Below are 19,866 nucleotides of genomic sequence, written 5' to 3' on the forward strand. Positions count from 1 at the left end.
AAAGCATCTTCATGGTTTAATAATGCAAACATATGTTGCAGGGACTTATTATAATCATCATATTGGCGTGACTGTATGCATCAAAGGGTTAAATCAAGCATTTTTAAGTGATTTAGAGGAAATGTAAATATATCGCGATATATATCGTGTATCGCGATATAGCCAAAATATATCGCAATATCATTTTTGGCCATATCGCCCAGCCCTAGCCTCTAGCCGTATGTAGTATGACGTACATGCAAGGAAAACGGATGCAGCACATCCTGCCATGTCATGGTGGCTTTAAGTAGATGAGCCAGCAGGTTGGGGAGATGCGTGTTTATGCAGTATTGTGACTGTCGGTGTCTGCAATGTTTTGTTTAGCTAATGTGTGAAATAATATTAGTGGATTGGGTGCCTTACTTTAAAAGGAATGTATTGTGGTAGGTGCTTGGATACTTTGCTGCTATGTAGTATGGATGGGCATGATTACCATAGCACTGGAAATGGATGTTGAAATGGAGCTTGTTTTGCTAAAGCACAAGAATAAATAATGTATCTTGAGTGCATGTACTGTATGTACACTGTGTGCAACAAATACATTGGATGGCTTTTAGACTTGGCCCCTTCAAAAGTGGATACGCTTCTTGCACTGTAGTTATTATAGGAAAACTCATGCACACTGAGCTTAGGTGAGTGAAATTATAGAGCATCTGTGGAGGCAAAGATGGGGCAGTGGTCGCAACTCTTTCTGACAACTCTTAATTCGCGACACTATAAATGACTGAATTGGCAGACAATTTAAGTTGTGTTGCTAGTACTGGGATCATAGTCTGCAACTACAATTCACTGGATTCGAACATGCCTGTATTACCACACTTCAAACTGTTGATAGAATCCCCTAAGTTGTTGTGTTCAAGGGAAGCGGAGAGGCGTTTGCAGATCGCTCGACAGCTCAACCACTTCATGTTTCAGTAAAATAATACACTTTTATTTCTAAATTTATGAGCTTGTGTTATCAAAGTGTTGATCGTAGGGTGCATCAAATTGCAATGCAAAAATTTTATCAATATGTCTGGGGTTGCATTTTGTTCGGACAAACATAAAAATGATTTGTGCAAAGTTTGGGAAAGATTTGTTGAGATTTAGAGGTAGCACACAGCATGTGAAATATATGAAAATGGGCCTTTTTGGGCCTTTTACTAGATAACATGACAAGGCAATTTCAAAAACGGCAAGAAATTGTTTTTGAGAACAACATTTATTAACCCTAACATTTAAGAACAAAATGTTTGATGACAACATTGAAATAGTCTTTCAAACATGTCTCAAGCATCCTAGAGTCCTAGACCGGGTCCAGCTTGCGCTTGCAGCAGCGAAGATTTGGCCGTGTTGAGCGGTCATGCTCAACTGCCTGTAGCACATTCTGCAGGTGCTCCTGGCTCCTGGCTGCTGCCACAAAGTCTGACGTCAGTTTGACGCCACGCTCGGCACAGTCATTCACAACATTGATGGCACGTACATTCACTGCACCCATCTGAAATGCTGTACTGGTAACCCAATCCTCTACATCCAGTGAAAGAAACGCGGGATCGATGTGCAGCAGGTGCATGCCGAACCAGCAGTCTCGGTTGGCAAGGTCAGCCAAGCTGGTGGTCGGCGAGAGGGTTGGAAACCAGTGCCAAAGCGGAGCTGTGGGGCTTGCATGGATATATCAGCCGGCTTGTGCTCCAATATAGCATCTGCAAGTGCGCGCCGCTCGCCAACTGGCACCTTGGTGCTGAAGAGTGCCAGGGGCAGCATCTCGCCTGACAGGTACCATAGGTGCCGCTCCAGCGCCTTAATCGCTGATGCTGCGATGCCCTAGTCAACAGACTTGTATGCGTACAGGTTGTGGTAGAGTGTAAGGTCATTCCATGCCGCATCTACGGCTGTGTCGCAGGTCAACCACCACGTTGCGTAGATGTGCGTGATGAAGTTGGCAAACGCCCGAATCTTCAGCACCTGCTGCTGTGTAGTGATGGTCCCCTGAGGAAGCAAGGCAATGTGCTGCTCCATCAAGGCCAGCTTGAGTGTAGAGCAGCTTAGCCATCCACCGCGCCTTGTGCAGTGCTCCCGGTCGTTGGAAGTTAACTGGAGTGTGCTCTGCACTGTCTGCACTCAGATACACAAGACATAGCTGCACGAACTCGCGATAGTCGCCTCGCTTGTAGTCGAGCACTCCTGCAGCGCACACAATTAGTTCAGCACGCAACTTGCCCAGGAACGGTGGTTCGGCATCGCCAGGAATGTAGTGGGCCAATGGGCCGCTGTCCTTGTGTGGCAACAGGTTCCAGTTGTCGCGCAGACCTGTAAACAATGTAACCTCTGGCGAGCGTGACGTCTCCACCTTGAGGTAAGTGAAGATGTGGCTGAGGAGCACCTCGCCGATGTGCCGGCACCCGGACCAGAGCAGTGGTCGACCCAGTGAGAGCTGGATGGCAATGCAGGCTGCCATGAGATGGCCAGTGTTTGACGCTGTGGTGTCAAATGCCATGTTGACAACCTGATCAGTGCAGCACCAGTCCTGCAGCAGCTTGCATGTCAGCCGGGCAATGATCGTTCCACATGCCTCATCAGTCCCCTTCATGTATGCTGGCACACCAAGCAGTTTGAGCCGCTCCGCGTCTCCGATCACCACTGTCAGACGCTCCTCCAACTGGCGCACATTGTTGAGCATTGGCGTCAACTTGCTGTCCCAGTGCAAGGTGCACATGGGAGGTGGTGTCCACTGTTCTTGCTGGTCCTCACTGATGGCCTGCAACACGTGGCGGCGTGCTCCGTCTGCTGTTGCGTAGGATGTGGAGACCTTTGCCGAATTGCCACCGGATTCCTCGATCAGACGCGCGTGAAGGCAACCTGCTGCATTGGTGTGATCTTCAACCGTGTAGCCAGTGACACAAGACTCGGCCGGCTGAGAATGTCTGATGGAATGAAGGCTGTGGTGCCAGTCTTCTTACGCTCACGGGTGGGTGTGTTCTCAGCCGGTGGAGCAGCTGTTTCATCTGCATTGCTGTCTTCATCACTTTCGCTTTCCAACACCACCACTATGCTGGACCTCGCAGTCATCTCCTGCTGCTCCTTGGTAAAGCATGCCTGCTGCGCTGCTTCATGCTCCTGTCGCCGCTTCAACTTGGATTGCAGATTGGCATCCAATGCTCCAAATGTGGCCACTCTGTCGCCCTTCATGCTGGCCAGGAAAGCAATGTCCTCTGGATCACAGATCAGCTCCTCTGCATTTGGAGACCACAGCGGGAATGTGGCATCCAGCTTGTGCTCCATTGCGTCCACCAGTCGAGCTGTAGCCTCACTGGAGCGCCTGGCCTTTGGAATGTGCCGCAGCTTGTTGCTAGCATCGACAAGCGCTACCATCTTGTCGCATGCTCGACGATCACTCACCATTGGAATATTGGCATTTCCATAAAATGGCCGCACCTGCTCCAAAACGTCCTTAGCCGCATGGAACCGTGACAAGGCTCCGGTCAAACCTGGCCGCTTGGCATGCAGTTGCGTGTCGCAGTTGTACAGCATGCACCGCAAGATCTGGCGACCACTTGGCAGTTTGGCACCAGTGATGATGGCATCTGCATTGGTTATGCTGGTGCCCAGACCTAAGACCAGGCTGTGGCTGCTCTGGCGGGAGCCTAAGGGCGGCGACGCCATCTTGTGAGAGCTAGATCCGGTGGTGGGTGATGGTGGCGTTGACTCCGTTGAGGGATTGAGTAAACTGATGAATTGCTGACCAGAACTGACCAGAATTGAGTAAACTGCGATGCAGAGCCACACAGGCAAAGCTATTTATAGGCCCATCCCCCCAAAAATTGCAGGTGCGAGATGTAATAATGTTGCAACTCACACACACACAGACTAACGCACGCACACACACACACTAACAGCAGGCCATGTTGGGGGAGGACAGCATGTACTGATGTACCGTTCCACCTCTAAATCACCTCGTATTGCAAAAATATTTTGCATGTATTGTTTTTACATGGATGGTAACACTTTTAGCACCCAGACAAATCAATACGCTGGAAATGTGTATTTTGATGCACCCGCCTATATTATTAAATGGAGGCATTATCACATGTCCTGGCCTGTACAATAGGCACTCTAAATCCTCAAATAATTTAATAAATTGTTTATTCAACTTAATTTTCTTCATTACTCAGTCCTTGGAAGCACAAGATATTTTTGTCTTAATATTTTCTATAGCTTTCTCACCCCCCACCCCATTTGCACAAGCATATCTCTGCCTTGAAAGTTTGGAGTGAGATTTTATTTAATAATATTTTGTTACCTTGTCCAACTTTAGTGGAGGGGGCCTAGAATTCAGTGGAGGGCCTTTGCTAAAACGTTAGAAAGATTTGTTACTTCGAAAGCGTGTTAACAAGTGTTACCATGAGTCTTTGTTTCGCAACTAGAGCTGTCCCCGAAGCCTGTTTTTGGGATTCGAACTTCGCCAGGGTTTTTCCAACGGACGTTCGAACAATAATTTTGAATCATGCAAAAAATTTTGAGTGCTTTGAAATGTCTCCTTATTTGCTAAACTTAATAAGACTTGTAAATGTGTTAGATTGTCCGACAGTATTTTCCTCGCTGTCTGAAACTACAGTTGCGTCTGAGGGGAGTAGCCACTGGCTAAGTACTTTCTGTCTCTGGTATCGAGAAGCACATAAATGAGAGGAGACGCGCACAAATCCATTTCCAGACACCGGGCCCAGTACTTTGTTGGCGGTGTGAAAATATGCTGAGAAACATTCATATCTTTGGACTGTTTGTGTTAAATTGTATCTGAATCGGGAGATTATCTAATCTCGGTCACAATTGAAATTGTATTTCTCCATCTCACAAAAGCTGGCTGGCAGTATCATTGAATAATCTACTCCAGTACGCGCTCCGAAAGTCTAAACTTGTGCATAACAGAGTATAGAGAGAATTGGTCCCCAATCATCGGGTAGCGGACCGGTACCTGGCCGTGGATCATTTTGTACCAGGCCGCAAAGATGGAATGAAGTTGTTTAAAAGGAAATTTTATTTATTTGCATTAGTCTTCCGTAGGGATGGGAATTGATAGGATTTTATCGATACGATTCCATTATCGATACTGCTTATCGATTCGATTCTTTATCGATTCCCTTATCGATACCTGATCAATTTATAATTTAAATAAATAAATTGGAAATGCAACAGAACTAAGCTGGTTAGAATAACAACATGCAACTTGACATTTCTGATTGTCATTTATTGTTGAGCCCCCATGTCAGGGGCGACAGTGGCTCGGCTCGGGAGGTAGAGCAGTCGTCTGGCAATCCGGAGGTTCCCGGTTCGATTCCTGCTCCTCCCGGGCAGCGTGTCGATGTGTCCTTGAGCAAGACACTTAACCCCTAACTGCTCCCGATGAGCAGGTTGGCACCTTGCATGGTTGCCTCCGCCGTCGTTGTGTGAGTGATTGGGTAAAATGTAAGGAACAAATTGTAAAGCGCTTTGGATAAAAGAGCTATATAAAAAGCAGCCATTTACCATGTCAGAAAAATACAAAAACTATAAAAAATAAAACATTAACTATAGCCTACACTTAAATAAAATAATGTATTTGAGATTCTCTTAAAATGTATTTATTTTTTTATTCTTAAACTAATTTAATCTATTGAATAACAGGTCGTTATTCCTCTGACTTCTGTCTCACTCACACACACACACACACACACACACACAGAGCTCCCTCCCCGGGCCCCTGTCCTGTAAGGTATTGGCTTGTGTTGCTACACGGACACATTTGTATGTTGCACCACGGACCGGTACTTCCTGTCTTACAGAGTACACTCCGTCTCTTATTATATGTGAACTAAAGAGTACAAGGTTTACACAATAGCCCCCACCCGCTGTTTTATTGTATTTGTACCTGTACTATCCGCTGTCGGCTGTTTATCTCTCTCTGAGAGCTTGATTAACTAGCATTAGCTCACGTTAGCTAGCGTTAGCTCCGCGGCTAATTTTAGCTCACCCTGAACTAAATCAATGACTAGGTTCTAAAGCATTCAAGTAGTTTTCACTGCACATAGAAGTAGCCAAACAGCGGGAGCATTTCGGGAGCATATTACCAAAACCCAGGCAATTTCGAGCCCTTAATGAATCAAATAGTCTGCCATGGCTACATGCTAACGCTAACATTATTGCGCAACTGTAGGAAAAACCTGGCAGCGATAAGGGAATCGAAAGTCACAGGAGCCACACTGTTCCAGGCATCGGCCAATTAAGGCTGAGCCCGAACGTTCGAACGTTCGTTCGTTACGTTGACATTCGGACTTTAATTAATTGGTTCGAACGTTCGGTGAAAAAAAAAAAAAGGCAGGCGCGCGACGTTGAGGCGATGTGAAGCGGCGCGTCCCCCGAGTGCGCTCGGCTCAACCAGTGTGGTCTCTGCCGGGCTGTAGCTGGATACTATTGTCTCAACCAATGCAATAGAACCATTTTGATTGACAGGCGATTCTGCCAATTACGTCACACCGCTTGCACCCGCCTCTGCTGTTACCACCAATCGGCAAGCGTTTGTTTATTTTTTTTACTTCCGGCAATACATTTATCTGCTTGCGAGACCGAGAAGCACAACAGAGTGAACAGACTCCGTAGCTCCCCGCTGAGGAAGGATCATTAATGAATTACCAGCCTTTTTCGGCCACGGAGCGCGAGCTTCATGGCGGGAGGTGGTTGCGTTGTAAACAACTCTGGCCGAGGGCGGACGGGCGGCAGGCGTGTTGGGAGCCCGGCGGCACCCCACCGGTGTCTCTCTGTCGTCCCCCGTTCCTAGGTAGACGGTGGAAGGAGCTGAGGCGCGCGCCTCTCTCCTTCCCGTCGACCAAGAGTGAATACCTGTTATTGAACGTGTAACACTAACTATATAACGCTAATGCCACAAAACGAATGCATTTGTTTATCTAGCCCCTTACGTGAGACTGCGGTGTGCAAGGGCTATTGTTTATCATAAGTAGGAACTTTATGCAGTACTCGGTAGCTTGTTTATTTTCTTCTGAGTGCTTTGTTTAATTACATGTTTACATGAACAGCCACCACTGTAAACATGTTTTTTCACCAATAGATTATGCAATGCCGCCCTCCGTAGGATCTATAATACAAAAAACAAAAAAATTATATAAAAAAAAAAAAAAATGTAATATTTTTTTTATTAAAAAAATTTACAAAAAACGAACGTTCGTTCGATAAACCCTGGCGAACGTTCGAACCCTAAAAACAGGGTTCGGGCTCAGCCTTACGGCCAATTGGGAACCGGTTTTCGATTCCCATCCCTAGTCTTCCGGATATTTTACTTTGAAAAATTGCCACTTTGGGCCGGCTAAGTGGCGCAGTGGGCAAGGCGCTCGCCACTAACGCAGGAGATGCTGGGTTTGAGCCCAGCTCTCTGCGTTGCTTCCGGCTTGGCTGGTCGTTCATACTAATACAATTGGCAGTTAGGGGTGGGAAGCTGGTGGGTGGGGATCGGACGCTGTGGACAGCGACTCCTACAGGTCGGTTGGTGCGCCTGTACAGCAGAATCAGGAAGTATCGGGGGCAGTGTGAGCCTCCCACGCGTTACTCCTCGCCACTGAGATCGCGCTGTGCAGGTGAAAAGATGCGACGGCTGTCTCCTCGTGTACCGGAGGGGACACGTGATGCAAGGCTTCGTCCACATTGCAGCCGACCAGTGGGAGGCATGGTCTAGCAACGTTCGAGACAGGGGAGGGAAGAATTGGATAATACGAAATTGGGATGGGAGAAAAATAGAAAAATGGGGAGAAAGTAGATTTTAAAAAAAGAGAAATTGCCACTTCCGCCCTCGCCTCACTCTTTTTTGTAAAATAAGCCATAATGCTCCCCTTCGCGTAATTCACTCACAGCTCGCGCTGTAGTTGTGGCAGAGACATGATTATAATCGGGTTTTTATGCACAGTCTCCCGAGCACATAGAGACGGCGTACATAAAGGCGGAGGTTCAAACCCATTCATTAAGATTCAAGTGCCAACGTAACAAACGAAGGTCCGAACCTTCTAACGTTTGGCCTCAGCCCTATTCGCAACATGTTGAAAAGGCTCCCGAGACGCAGCCGAAACACTCTTCATAGTATTCACAGACATCTTGGTCAGCAAACTACGGATAATTGTAATCAAATAACCGGGTAATTATCATGAAATTACAACCGATGAGCTATCTGACATTGCGCAATATTGCTAGACATGATGCGTGTCCATAAGAATACTGAGTAGAAGATGATGCACACTACAAATTCAAGGTGTGGTGGCAGGTAGCTCCTCTGGGCAAAGATTACTCACTTGACAAGTAGCAGGTGTACTCATTAAAGGGGAACTACACCCAATTTCACTTCATACATTATTATGTTATTCCTATGGTCAAGATCTTGAGTCCAAAAATATTAAACTACTAGTGAACATGAATAACTTTCTCCAAAATCTAAACTAGTGTTAAGTTGAATGTGTGACATCATTGGGTATAAATTCTGAAGCTGCTCCATAGACAATGAATTGGGAAAGATGGTAAAGGTGGCAGTCGGCACCCAGGGGGTTGTGGGTATATGGGTACATTTTCTGTTTCAGAACAGGAGACCACTACTATAGAATAAAGCTAATTTGGGTATAAAAAACAAAACATTCTGAGGGTCCACAAAATCGGTCAATGAAGCAGCTCCAGACTCTATACCCAATGACATCACAGGTTTCTGGGTTTGGGACTGAGGCCATGTCCCGTTTTAGGCAAAGTGTTTTTTACTCCCCTTTTAACTTGGACATGCAAACGAAATAATTCAAGTGTAACCATGGCAGTAACCATGGCAGTAACCATGGCAGTGAGTATCTCATCGCAAATATTGATTGAACTTTCCTCGGCCATGGGGATAACATATTGGAATTCTTCTGTCTGGCGTTCCCCCTTTTTTTTAAGATGAAATTTGGCATTGAATTTACCTTGTTCTCCATTTCTTCCTTTGTGCCTTTGCTCCCACAGTGAGAGTAGCATGTTTGTCTCCAAGAGACGTTTCATTTTGAAGACATGTGGAACCACCCTCTTACTGCAAGCACTGGTGCCTCTGCTGGAACTAGCCAGGGAGTACTGCGGCTTTGATGCCATCCAGGTAAGAAGACCTAAGTGACGTGCACCCTTAGTCACCCACAGAGACCTGCACCCTTATTCACCTACAGAGACCGGCACCCTTATTCACCTACAGAGACCGGCACCCTTATTCACCTACAGAGACCGGCACCCTTATTCACCTACAGAGAGACATGCACCCACCCTTATTCACCTACAGAGACCTGCACCCTTATTCTCCCTTATTCACCTACAGAGACCGGCACCCTTATTCACCTACAGAGAGACATGCACCCACCCTTATTCACCTACAGAGACCTGCACCCTTATTCTCCCTTATTCACCTACAGAGAGACATGCACCCACCCTTATTCACCTACAGAGACCTGCACCCTTATTCTCCCTTATTCACCTACAGAGAGAGACGTTCTACCTTGTGAACATGTTGCACTGTAGTCTCAATTCACCATATTCCCATGGTGGCCATTTATCTCCTATGTCATGTTCAGGTTGGGATTCCTTTCCGCCCCCAATCTGAGCATGACGTAAGAGCAAAATGACTGCCGCGTGAATATGGTCAATACTGACAAATCGCCATTGATCGCGGTTCCGTCGGTCTGCAGCTTTTTTGTCGATTGTGATTTTGATCATGTAACTTTATCTATTGAAATGCCCAACAGAATTTCTTCTATTCTCGCAAGAACTTCATGAAGCCAGCCCATCAGGATTTCCCTCATCGGAACTTCCAGGAGGAAGTGGAATTTCTCAGCCAGATTTTCCCAAGTATGTAACCCCCCCCTGACAGACCCATCAAACACATACTGACCTTCTTCTGAAAATGCATAGTGAAGAATCTGTTGAAATAAATTAGGCAAGCATATTATATTTAATCTTATAAGTTTGTTTGTGCCTGAGCGTATCTCAAAACTCTGCCCTCCTTTCCTTGATCCTCCAAATCACAACTGTTTCCTCAGACAAATATAACGGTTGTGATCGGAGGATCAAGGAAAGCAGGTGGAGTTTGAGATTAGGTCAGTTCATAGGAGAGGTGGATAAGTTGCAAAGCAATCGGTGTAAACTGACGGAATGTTTCCTTATTACTCTTATCTAGATGGTGCAGCCTACTGTATGGGACGTTTGAACTCGGACTGCTGGTAAGATCATGCACTGTTTACACATCAAGCTGTTGGCAGGAACCTTAACGGTTGTTATCGACCATACACACAGGCCTTTCACACGTGCCGGAGCCGGTTCCCGAACGTAACCTCGAACCGGCCGGCGAGTTCACACCGGGAATAATTGGTTCAGAACATGACTGAGGCTTTAGTTTGGCCCTATAAGAAAACAGTGAGCACCGATTTTTCATGTTCCGAACCAATTATTCCCGGTGTGAACGCGCCGGCCGGTTCGAGATTACATTCGGGAACCGGCTCCGGCACGGAGCCCGGCCGGTGTGAAAGGCCTAATTGTGGTTCTAGTATCCCAGATTCATTCAGTATTTTACCTGCCGCATAGATGGAAATTATCCTTTTTAAAATCGTTTGTTTACTTGCAAAGTGGCTGGTAGAATGGACAAACTTGCCAGCCGTGGCCTAAATGTACCAGCGTTTGACCTGTGGAATGGCAACGATTGTGATTGGAAGATCAAGAAAAGAGGGCGGAGCTTGACGTTTCTAACCCTGGGGTAAAGGGCACGGGAGATATATGCACATCAAAGAAGGCCCATGTTTGGAAGCTATTCTCACGTTCTGGTGTGTGGCCATAACATTACCTTCCGTCTGCTGCCGGTCACACCCTCAGGTACCTGTTTACTCTGGATCTGCCAGAGTACTGGGAGAACAAGCAGGCGGATCAGACGCTGGAAGTTCTGATGAGTGACCTCGACCCAGCAATTATGGACCAGTTCTACATGAAAGATGGTGTTTCTGCAAATGATGTCACTCGTGTAAGCACCGCCAAACCCGCCCTGTACGCGTTCGTACTAGTCCCACACAAGCCAACACACTTAAATTTAAGTACCGTTTTTGTCCCCCGCATGTCGTCATCCATCCGTCGGTCACGCGCCATATCTCTATTGACAATAACTTCCAACATTTACAAATTACGACAGGGAGACATTGTTGATTGTTGTTCATTATTAGCGTGTGTCCCTCAGTTAAAATGTGACAAATCATCGCCGATGCTGTACTGTTTGCTCTTGCAAGAAAAAGTTGCGTACTAGGTCAACTTTCATGAGTGATGCCTTGCAACTCCCTACAGGGATTTCACTTGCTTTTAAACGCCACTGGTTCGGCTTTGACACATTTGGAGGGAATGATGTATATTGTCACAAATTTCTGGAATAAAAATAATTCCTTTGATCGTAGTCTGGTGTTGCATGTCCGTCTGTTCATATTGAGTTATTTTTAGGAAACTTCCAATGGAATTATGAATCTTGCATGTCGACATTAACACTTTTTAAACCAGTTAAATTTGTATCACACTATATCTACCACATATCCAGCAGTCCTTGTCTTACAAATGTGTTTCCCTCAGGAACCATCATGATTCCTTTTTGCAGCAGGTGTTTTGACTTGTCAATAGTTAAAACCGTTATAGATTCTATATTTAAGGTCAAACCTGTGTTTACTCATCGATGGCAAGTCAAAATATCTGCTGTGAAAATTGCCTATTAGTCATCATATTGGATTTTACCCAACAGTCATTTCAACCATAACTTTACACACAACTTTGCCTGAGAAGACTGATGTACACCTTCACGACATGCATTGTGTATATATACTCAATCCAAGCATGGGGTGACATATTTGTCAGTGATTGGCCAGGATGATGGCATTATCCATAGGGGGCGACAGTGGCTCGGGAGGTAGAGCAGTCGTCTGGTAATCCGGAGGTTCCCGGTTCGATTCCTTCTCCTCCCGGGCAGCGGGAGCAAGACACTTAACTCCTAATTGCGCCTGATGAGCAGGTGGGCACCTTGCATGGTTACCTCCGCCGTCGGCGTGTGAATGTGTTTTGAGTGAATGAGTAAAATGTGAGTAACAAATTGTAAAGTGCTTAGGATAAAAGCATTATATAAATACAGCCATTTACCATTAGGGGGACTATGTTTACCATTGCCTTTTTCCCCCTTTGTTATTCAGATGAGTGGAATTCGTGACCTGATACCAGGTTCTGTGATTGATGCCACAATGTTCAACCCTTGTGGATACTCAATGAATGGAATGAAGACTGACGTAAGTGACTCTTAATACAGAGTCTTCATGCTCGTTCGTCCACTTTAACCCTTTCACTGCCACACGACAGAAGGTTAACCCTTTACTATCAGTAAACGGCTGTTGTGTGGCAGTGAAAGGGTTAACCGTTTGGTAGTGCGGCAGTGAAAGTGTTAAAGTGGATGTCTTAAAATTAGTCTCCTGTGCCTTTCCGTTTCCAGCAGGGAACTTACTGGACAATCCACATCACTCCAGAGCCAGAGTTCTCTTATGTCAGCTTCGAAACCAATCTCTCTCAGACGTCCTATGATGATTTGGTCCGGAAGGTTGTGGACGTCTTCAAGCCAGGAAAATTTGTCACCACCCTCTTTGTGAATCAGGTGTGTAAACCTTTTTCTAAATGTAATGTCGTTCCAGTGTCTTTGAACCCTTTCTGGTGCATGCAAGTTCTTGGGGAATGTTTCCTTGGACTTCTACTCCGTAGATTCCAGTGGCCAGTAAGCCTCTGCTTCATCATTAGAACATCTCTTCATTTGTGAGATTGCACACCTGAAAGAGTTAACGTACAGGCATCGTCCTAACAACCTATTGTTTCTGTCTGCCCCATCCCCACAGAACTCCAAATGTCGCAGTGTCTTTACCTCCACCCAGAAACTCGAAGAATACAAGCGCATCGATCGCCAGTTGGCCCAATTCAATGATTACAATTTTGTCTTTACAAGTTACTCCAAGAATCGCCAGCAGAACCAACAGAGTTGAGCGTTGAGAATGAAGAAGAAACGTAAAAAGAAAGCCGGGGGCCGTGGGGTTGCCCCCTGCGGCCCGCTTTTCCTCCCGGCAGAGGGGCCCCTTCCCCTCTGCCACCATTGTCCAGGATCTCTTGGCTCCGAAGAGGCCACAGGCCCTAGTTTAACCTCCAGTTTGAATTGTATGCATTGTTGTACCTATGACTTAGACCTCTTGCATGAAAGCTCCTTTCTCTGTCTAGATATTCTAGCTCACTCTTGCTGTGATCTTGAAGTGCATGTAGAGGAATTAAAAACGCTCTGTTTGAGGCTGTCCACCTGTGCCCCATGTGCCCAGTACAGTAGCCCCTTCCTGCAGGTCTCCCCCCTCATCCCCCACAGACAAGGTTTCCGTGCCCACTAGGCCAGGGCCCTGACATGCTCAGATGGGTCCGCTGCTCCTTACCGTCACAGTCAAAATACACTACGTTAAACTGATTTGCTGCTCAATCTGATCATTTGTACTGTACGTGTGCATTATTTTGATCCTTTTTTTGAGTGCACTTTAGAACTCTCATCGTTTGTTTTTCAGCTGAGCCCGCCGGTATACTCTTTGGTACGAGAAACTCGAGGCTAACCTTTTTTGTCTTGAGTATAAATTAATGTGATCTTATAAGCAGCTATGTGCTTTTGGCCATAATATTATTTGTCATGTAAATGTCAAAGAACATTATATAATTCCCTGTAAAACAATTGCCATACTTTTCTGTTAAATGTTGCACTATATTATGAGAGGAACAGGAGTTACTGGTCAACATGATTTGGTTGCTCATGGCTGTAAGCTGCACTGAAGCCAAAGGAATTCCTGCTTTGTGAGGCTTGGAAGCAGCGCTGTAATTGGGTCAGAACACCCCTGCGCAGTCAGCCATGCGTCTCCACCTTGACAATCATTTGAACCTCTGAATGTGTCCACAAATAGAGGCTTTTAAGTTTCATACCCAGCAACTGCACAGCATTCACATGTAAATCATTTAAGACATATAGTAGTAGCTTCAACTTGGGTCAGTGTAAATGTGCACTTTTTTTTTTACTTGAGGCTTCTTTTTTACAGTATGCTGTATCAATAAGAAGCTTCTGGGTCTGTTAAAAATTCCCACTTTAAAAAATTAAAATTACAATTTAAGCACTAAATTTACACATTGACACGAATCGGCTAAATGGAAAATTTGGTCCCAGCTGAATGTAGCGCAGTCATGTTAAGTAGACTGTCCCAATTTTGAATGTAGAGGGCTCTAGAGAGGAGCCTGTCCAGGGCTTTATCTGAATGTATGACTGGAGGAGACCCACTCCCCCATGTAGCTATGGTGCAGGTCAGGACAATGCCCTCTGCCGTCCAGCACGGGAGCCATTGTCCAGGGCCCAGCGGGTCTCCCTGACTGTCAGCTGGCCCCAGAACCGCGCACGACAAGAGTGGCCCTCCTGGCTGCACCATGTGGCTCTGAATGGGAAATAATGAATCAGACACTTTGCTTAGTGCAGCGCTTGCCCAGCAAAGCATTTTTCTTTTTCTAAACAATATACATCCTCTCCCCCCCCCCCCATACAGAAATCGGTAAGCACACAATAGAGGCCACCGATCTGAGCATGCCAGGGTGATCCCGGATCATTCCACACATAACTGTTGCATAAACTGCCATTTTATTAATTTTTTGTTGTACGCAGACATTTTGCAGTGAATTGGTCCAAATTGTGACTCTCCAGCATTTTCCCTCCTTTTTTTTTTCTTTTTTTTGTGAGTACCACACCTTTTGTTCAGTGAGGGGGGAAATCCTGTGACACTATGGTGCATGTGACTACTAGTACTGTATTGCTTGACAGTGTAGTGTGCTGAGCTCTGTTCCTCCCTGTGTAAGTAGATCTGTGTGCTTCAACTTCCTCTTGTTTTTTTTAATCAGCTGAACTGTAGTTGGGACTGTGGCATCCTGATGTTGTGTTGAACAGGTGAGGGACTCTTTCCCTCTGGAGATTAATGGGTTAATGATAATACTGTTATCTGGGGATTGGGTTGATTTCTACAATTTTAGTACTCCTTAACAGTGCTGAGAGCAGTTTGCATTTCATTAATGTTTCTAGACACATGGGTTTGTTACTTGACAGCGGTTTTGATTGAATGTTGGGGGAAAAAAGATTGGGTCTTCTCCATTGGCTGATCGGTGTGTTCATGATGCTTCTCCTGCCAGAGAATGCAGACTGGTTTTGAATTTGCTGACGGAACTGGAGATGACGGGAGAAACTTTTGGTTTCTGTGTTTGGGAGACCCAATGAACTGCTCTGCCTTCAGCACTCATAAGGTTTACATCCTGTTCTTGCCCCAACTATTTTGGGAGTGAAACATGAAAACTGGTTTTGAAAAGCACCTATAACAATAACGGCACATTATCACTTGAGGAGTAATTTTAATGAAATTAGGGCGGGGGAAATGTCATGACAGTTGTCATTACATGTGGACCACTAGATTAATTGTGCAATTCCATGTAAGGACTCGAGGTGAAGTTGACAAATGGAATGGCTTCCCTCCAGTAAGTCTGTTGTGGATTTTGGAGTGGTTTTGTATTATTTTCATGAGGACCAACCTTCTACTTTTGAGTCCTTACCTGAAATGTACATTCTCAAAATGACTTGAGTGATTAGCCATGAAAATTGTTATAACTGCTTTAACCAGCAGATTTTAAGAGAATTTCTACCAGCACTGTTCATACATTTTTTTTTTTTTTTTTTTTTTTTTTTTTTTTTTTTATAAACTGTTTTTGGATTAAGTCATATAGACTTTGACAACCTGGGGTAGTGGGTAGTCTTGTTGGTTTGGAACATTTTTTGTTTTATTTTTATACTATAAACTCAAATGCATTTTTTGCAGTTTAATGGTAACGATTTTTTACAAAACATTTTTGTAAGGAATGCATTTTTGCTGCGGACCAATCATATTTTTTTTTTCTTTTTTGTCCAACTGTTTTTGTTGTAAAATCGGTGTTCCAAACATGTTTTGTGAAGTTGAGGGGTGACCTTTTTCAAAGCTAACTGAATCGTGTTTTGATCTTGCCTTGCCTTTTGGATCCGGTGAAAGGATTCTGGGGAAAGGGAGTCAAAAATCCCTGAGTGAGAGGGTGTAATTGCAGGATGTATCAGGATGTACTGAAGGGAAACTTTGCTGTTCTAATTCTTTTTGCTATTCTTTGGATGGTCAAGATGTGCTGAATATATCTGTACTATGAGCTTGATGCTTAAATAATAATAATAATAATAATAATAATAAAAAAAAAACTTCTGTGCAAACGTTTGGTTTATTTGTGTCGAGCATGAGTACTTCATATGTTTAAGTCTACCGTTAATTACCTTGATTAATTTGGTTGTCTTTGAGGAGTAGCAGAAATCAGTGAATCAAGTAAACCATATTATATGGTTTTAATTTGCCAAAGGAGTCGAGGGTTGTTCCAATAAGCCAAGCCACCTGACACCAAACACATGCAACTCTGACAACTTGCTTTACATGTGTATACCCAGGGAAAGCTCTACTGCATTTAAGGACCAGGGCCAAGGATGGCTGTTTTACTGCCGTACTTGCCTGTGGTTAGTAATGTAATGATCCTTGCAAGCTAGCAAAGAAAATCAATGGCCCTGGTTAGAACTCAAAATCCTTCACCTCCATGATCCATTGATGGCCAGACGGCAGTAGAGATATAACGTAAAGGCTGTACCTCCTGGGTACATATCCACTTACTGTAGCAGGTGTGCACTTTGACACTGAAAAGAGTTACGCCTATACCAACCTTTATTGCTACCATTACAATGAAAACCCCAAGGGCAAAATTCTCTGATTATGCACCTGTACCTCAACCTCTGTCAAACAGGTGACTTTACATCAAATGGTGCATTTATATAGCACTTTTATCCAAAGCGCTTTACAATTTGTTCCTCACATTTTACCCATTCACACACCAACGGTGGAGGCAACCATACAAGGTGCCAACCTGCTCTTCGGTAGCAGTTAGTGGTTAGAACACTGCCACGCTGCCTGGGAGGAGCTGGAATCTAACCGGGAACCTCTGGATTATCAGACGACTGCTCTACCTCTCAAGCCACTGTCGCCCCATCATTCTCCTAGTTGTTCTGCTCCGGTCCATCTCATTTTCCTCTTATCTGAAAGGACACACAATTTGACTCCTGGCTATGAGCTGAATAGTAGCAGAGTGTGGCACTAAACAAGATTGTGTTTGAGGCCCCAACATATTTCCAACTGCAACCACCACCATTTTACACTCACTGCTCCTGATTGAATGACCACACATCACATTACACTCACTGCTCCTGACTGAATGACCACACATCACATTACACTCACTGCTCCTGACTGAATGACCACACACATCACATTACACTCACTGCTCCTGACTGAATGACCACACACATCACATTACACTCACTGCTCCTGACTGAATGACCACACATCACATTACACTCACTGCTCCTGACTGAATGACCACATATCACATTACACTCACTGCTCCTGACTGAATGACCACACATCACATTACACTCACTGCTCCTGACTGAATGACCACATATCACATTACACTCACTGCTCCTGACTGAATGACCACACACATCACATTACACTCACTGCTCCTGACTGAATGACCACACACATCACATTACACTCACTGCTCCTGACTGAATGACCACACATCACATTACACTCACTGCTCCTGACTGAATGACCACATATCACATTACACTCACTGCTCCTGACTGAATGACCACACATCACATTACACTCACTGCTCCTGACTGAATGAACACACACACAACCCCCTCCAATGTACAGTAAAAATGACCAAGTATGGTCTTGTCAATATTCCAATGTACAGTGTTGCTTGTACAGTGTCCCCTAACCTCCCCCCCCCCCACTCCTACCCAACCCCCACCCACCCAACCACCTCCAATGTACAGTACCCCCCACCTACCCAACCTCCTCCAATGTACAGTTTCTACGTCAAATGTATATACTTCTTTTCTGGACTCTTTTCGTATCAAACAGTACTGTATTTGCAAATCTGGTATGTCATAAATGTATAGATGTAGCAGTACTGTCTATCTGTATGTCATATATGTTACGATGAATTGAAAATGGGGGACCCTGATGTAAACAAGACGAAAGTCTTTCTCTGGTCTGCATCCCCTTAACAATTGTATGTATTGAGCCGTACTGTACTGTACCCATTCTGCAATCTGTTAATAAAATTTTCAATCAATCAAACACTACTCCTGACTGAATGAACACACACACTGCTCCTGAATGAATGAGCATACACACAGGACAGGGAGGTTGTGTCTGTAGCTCATAATATTTATATATATATAACATGCTGTGAAATATCTTCTTTTTCACAACAAATGAATTAATTACACTAGTTTCAGTGTACCTAAAATAATAGTGTGACCCCCCCCCCCCCTGGCAGGGCCCTAAATTACAGCATATAGGCTGATGATGCCAGGCCCAGGGGTGGCTTTACTTCATCTAGTGAGAGAATACACGTCATTGGAGATCAGTTTTCAATGTATACAGTCATTTAATTTATGAATGGAGGTAAACGGTACTCTATCCCACCCCCCCTCACAGTGAGCTGTGGTGTTCCACAAGGAAGCATACTAGGACCGCTACTGTTCCTAATTTATGCAAATGACATTTCATCAGCTTGTGACTGCAACTTGTTCCTGTTTGCGGACGACTCAGCCCTGCTGGTCTCTGACAAGAACAAGTTACAGGTTGAAAAAACCCTCAGTTCTGAACTCGGCAAAATCTGCATATGGCTCGCTGATAACAAACTATCATTACACATGGGCAAAACAGAGTCCATTCTCTTCGGCTCAAATAACAAACTCAGCAAGACCGACGGCTTCTCAGTTACAGTGGGTGACAATATTGTCACAAGGAAAGATGAAATTACCTACCTGGGTTCCATCCTAGAGGCTAATCTCTCCTGTGACAAAATGGCATCCAATGTAATAAAAAAAGTCAACCAACAAACTCGATTCTTGTACCGGATCTCCTCTCTGGTAAACAAGAATACCCTGAAGACTCTGGCAGGAGCACTCATTCAAGGGTACTACGACTATGCTTGCACCTCATGGTACCAAAGCACCTCAAAGGCGCTAAAAACAAAATTACAAACATCTCAAAACAAACTGGTCAGACTACTGCTTGACCTTACTCCTAGAACCCACCTCACCCCTGCCCATTTTGACAACCTAGGATGGCTTAGAGTAGACGACAAGAGTACAGCAACTTGCAATGGGCCTGGTCTACAAGATATACTACACGACCAAGGTACCCATGTACATGTCAAAATACTTCCCAAAGGTCAGTGAATGCCACGATCACAACACCAGAGGGAGCTCCACAAATCATGTTAAACCCAGATTCGGCTCAAACAAGGGACTAAACACGTTTCGCAATTATTCCACATCAATGTGGAACGACCTACCTAAAGCTGTAAAGGAATGTGAATCACTACACACTTTCAAAACCACTCTCAAAGAACACCTACGGGAGACTGCAATTCGAAACTGGCCCCTGTAAATGTCCTAACCCAACCCCCTCCAATGTACAGTAATTTACCTAATATGGTTTTGTCAATATTCCAATGTACAGTTTTGCTTGTTTGTACAGTGTTTCTCCCCCCCCCCCCCCCCCCCCAATGTACAATAAATTACCTAGTATGGTTGTCTTCCAATGTACAGTCTTGCTTGTA

General features: G+C 44.9%; 1 protein-coding gene across 3 annotated transcripts in view; it reads left to right on the forward strand.

Moving 5' to 3' along the window:
• The window catches only part of amd1 (adenosylmethionine decarboxylase 1), a 67,272-nt gene extending 50,891 nt beyond the window's left edge, over nt 1-16,381 (forward strand). The window contains exons 3-9 of one of the 3 annotated variants that reach the window (XM_084315142.1): nt 9,034-9,160; nt 9,798-9,900; nt 10,229-10,271; nt 10,918-11,062; nt 12,261-12,353; nt 12,554-12,712; nt 12,948-16,381. In XM_084315142.1, the coding sequence (XP_084171268.1) occupies nt 9,034-9,160; nt 9,798-9,900; nt 10,229-10,271; nt 10,918-11,062; nt 12,261-12,353; nt 12,554-12,712; nt 12,948-13,091 (814 nt within the window). In that variant the 3' untranslated portion in view covers nt 13,092-16,381. Of the gene's footprint in view, nt 1-9,033; nt 9,161-9,797; nt 9,901-10,228; nt 10,272-10,917; nt 12,086-12,260; nt 12,354-12,553; nt 12,713-12,947 lie in introns of those variants that run through there. The other 2 variants (XM_084315143.1, XR_014619733.1) reach the window with 2 other exon arrangements.
• Nucleotides 16,382-19,866: the final 3,485 nt, after the last annotated feature.

The sequence above is a fragment of the Notolepis coatsorum genome (assembly GCF_963971535.1).
Source record: "Notolepis coatsorum genome assembly, chromosome: 5".
Lineage (NCBI taxonomy): Eukaryota > Metazoa > Chordata > Actinopteri > Aulopiformes > Paralepididae > Notolepis > Notolepis coatsorum.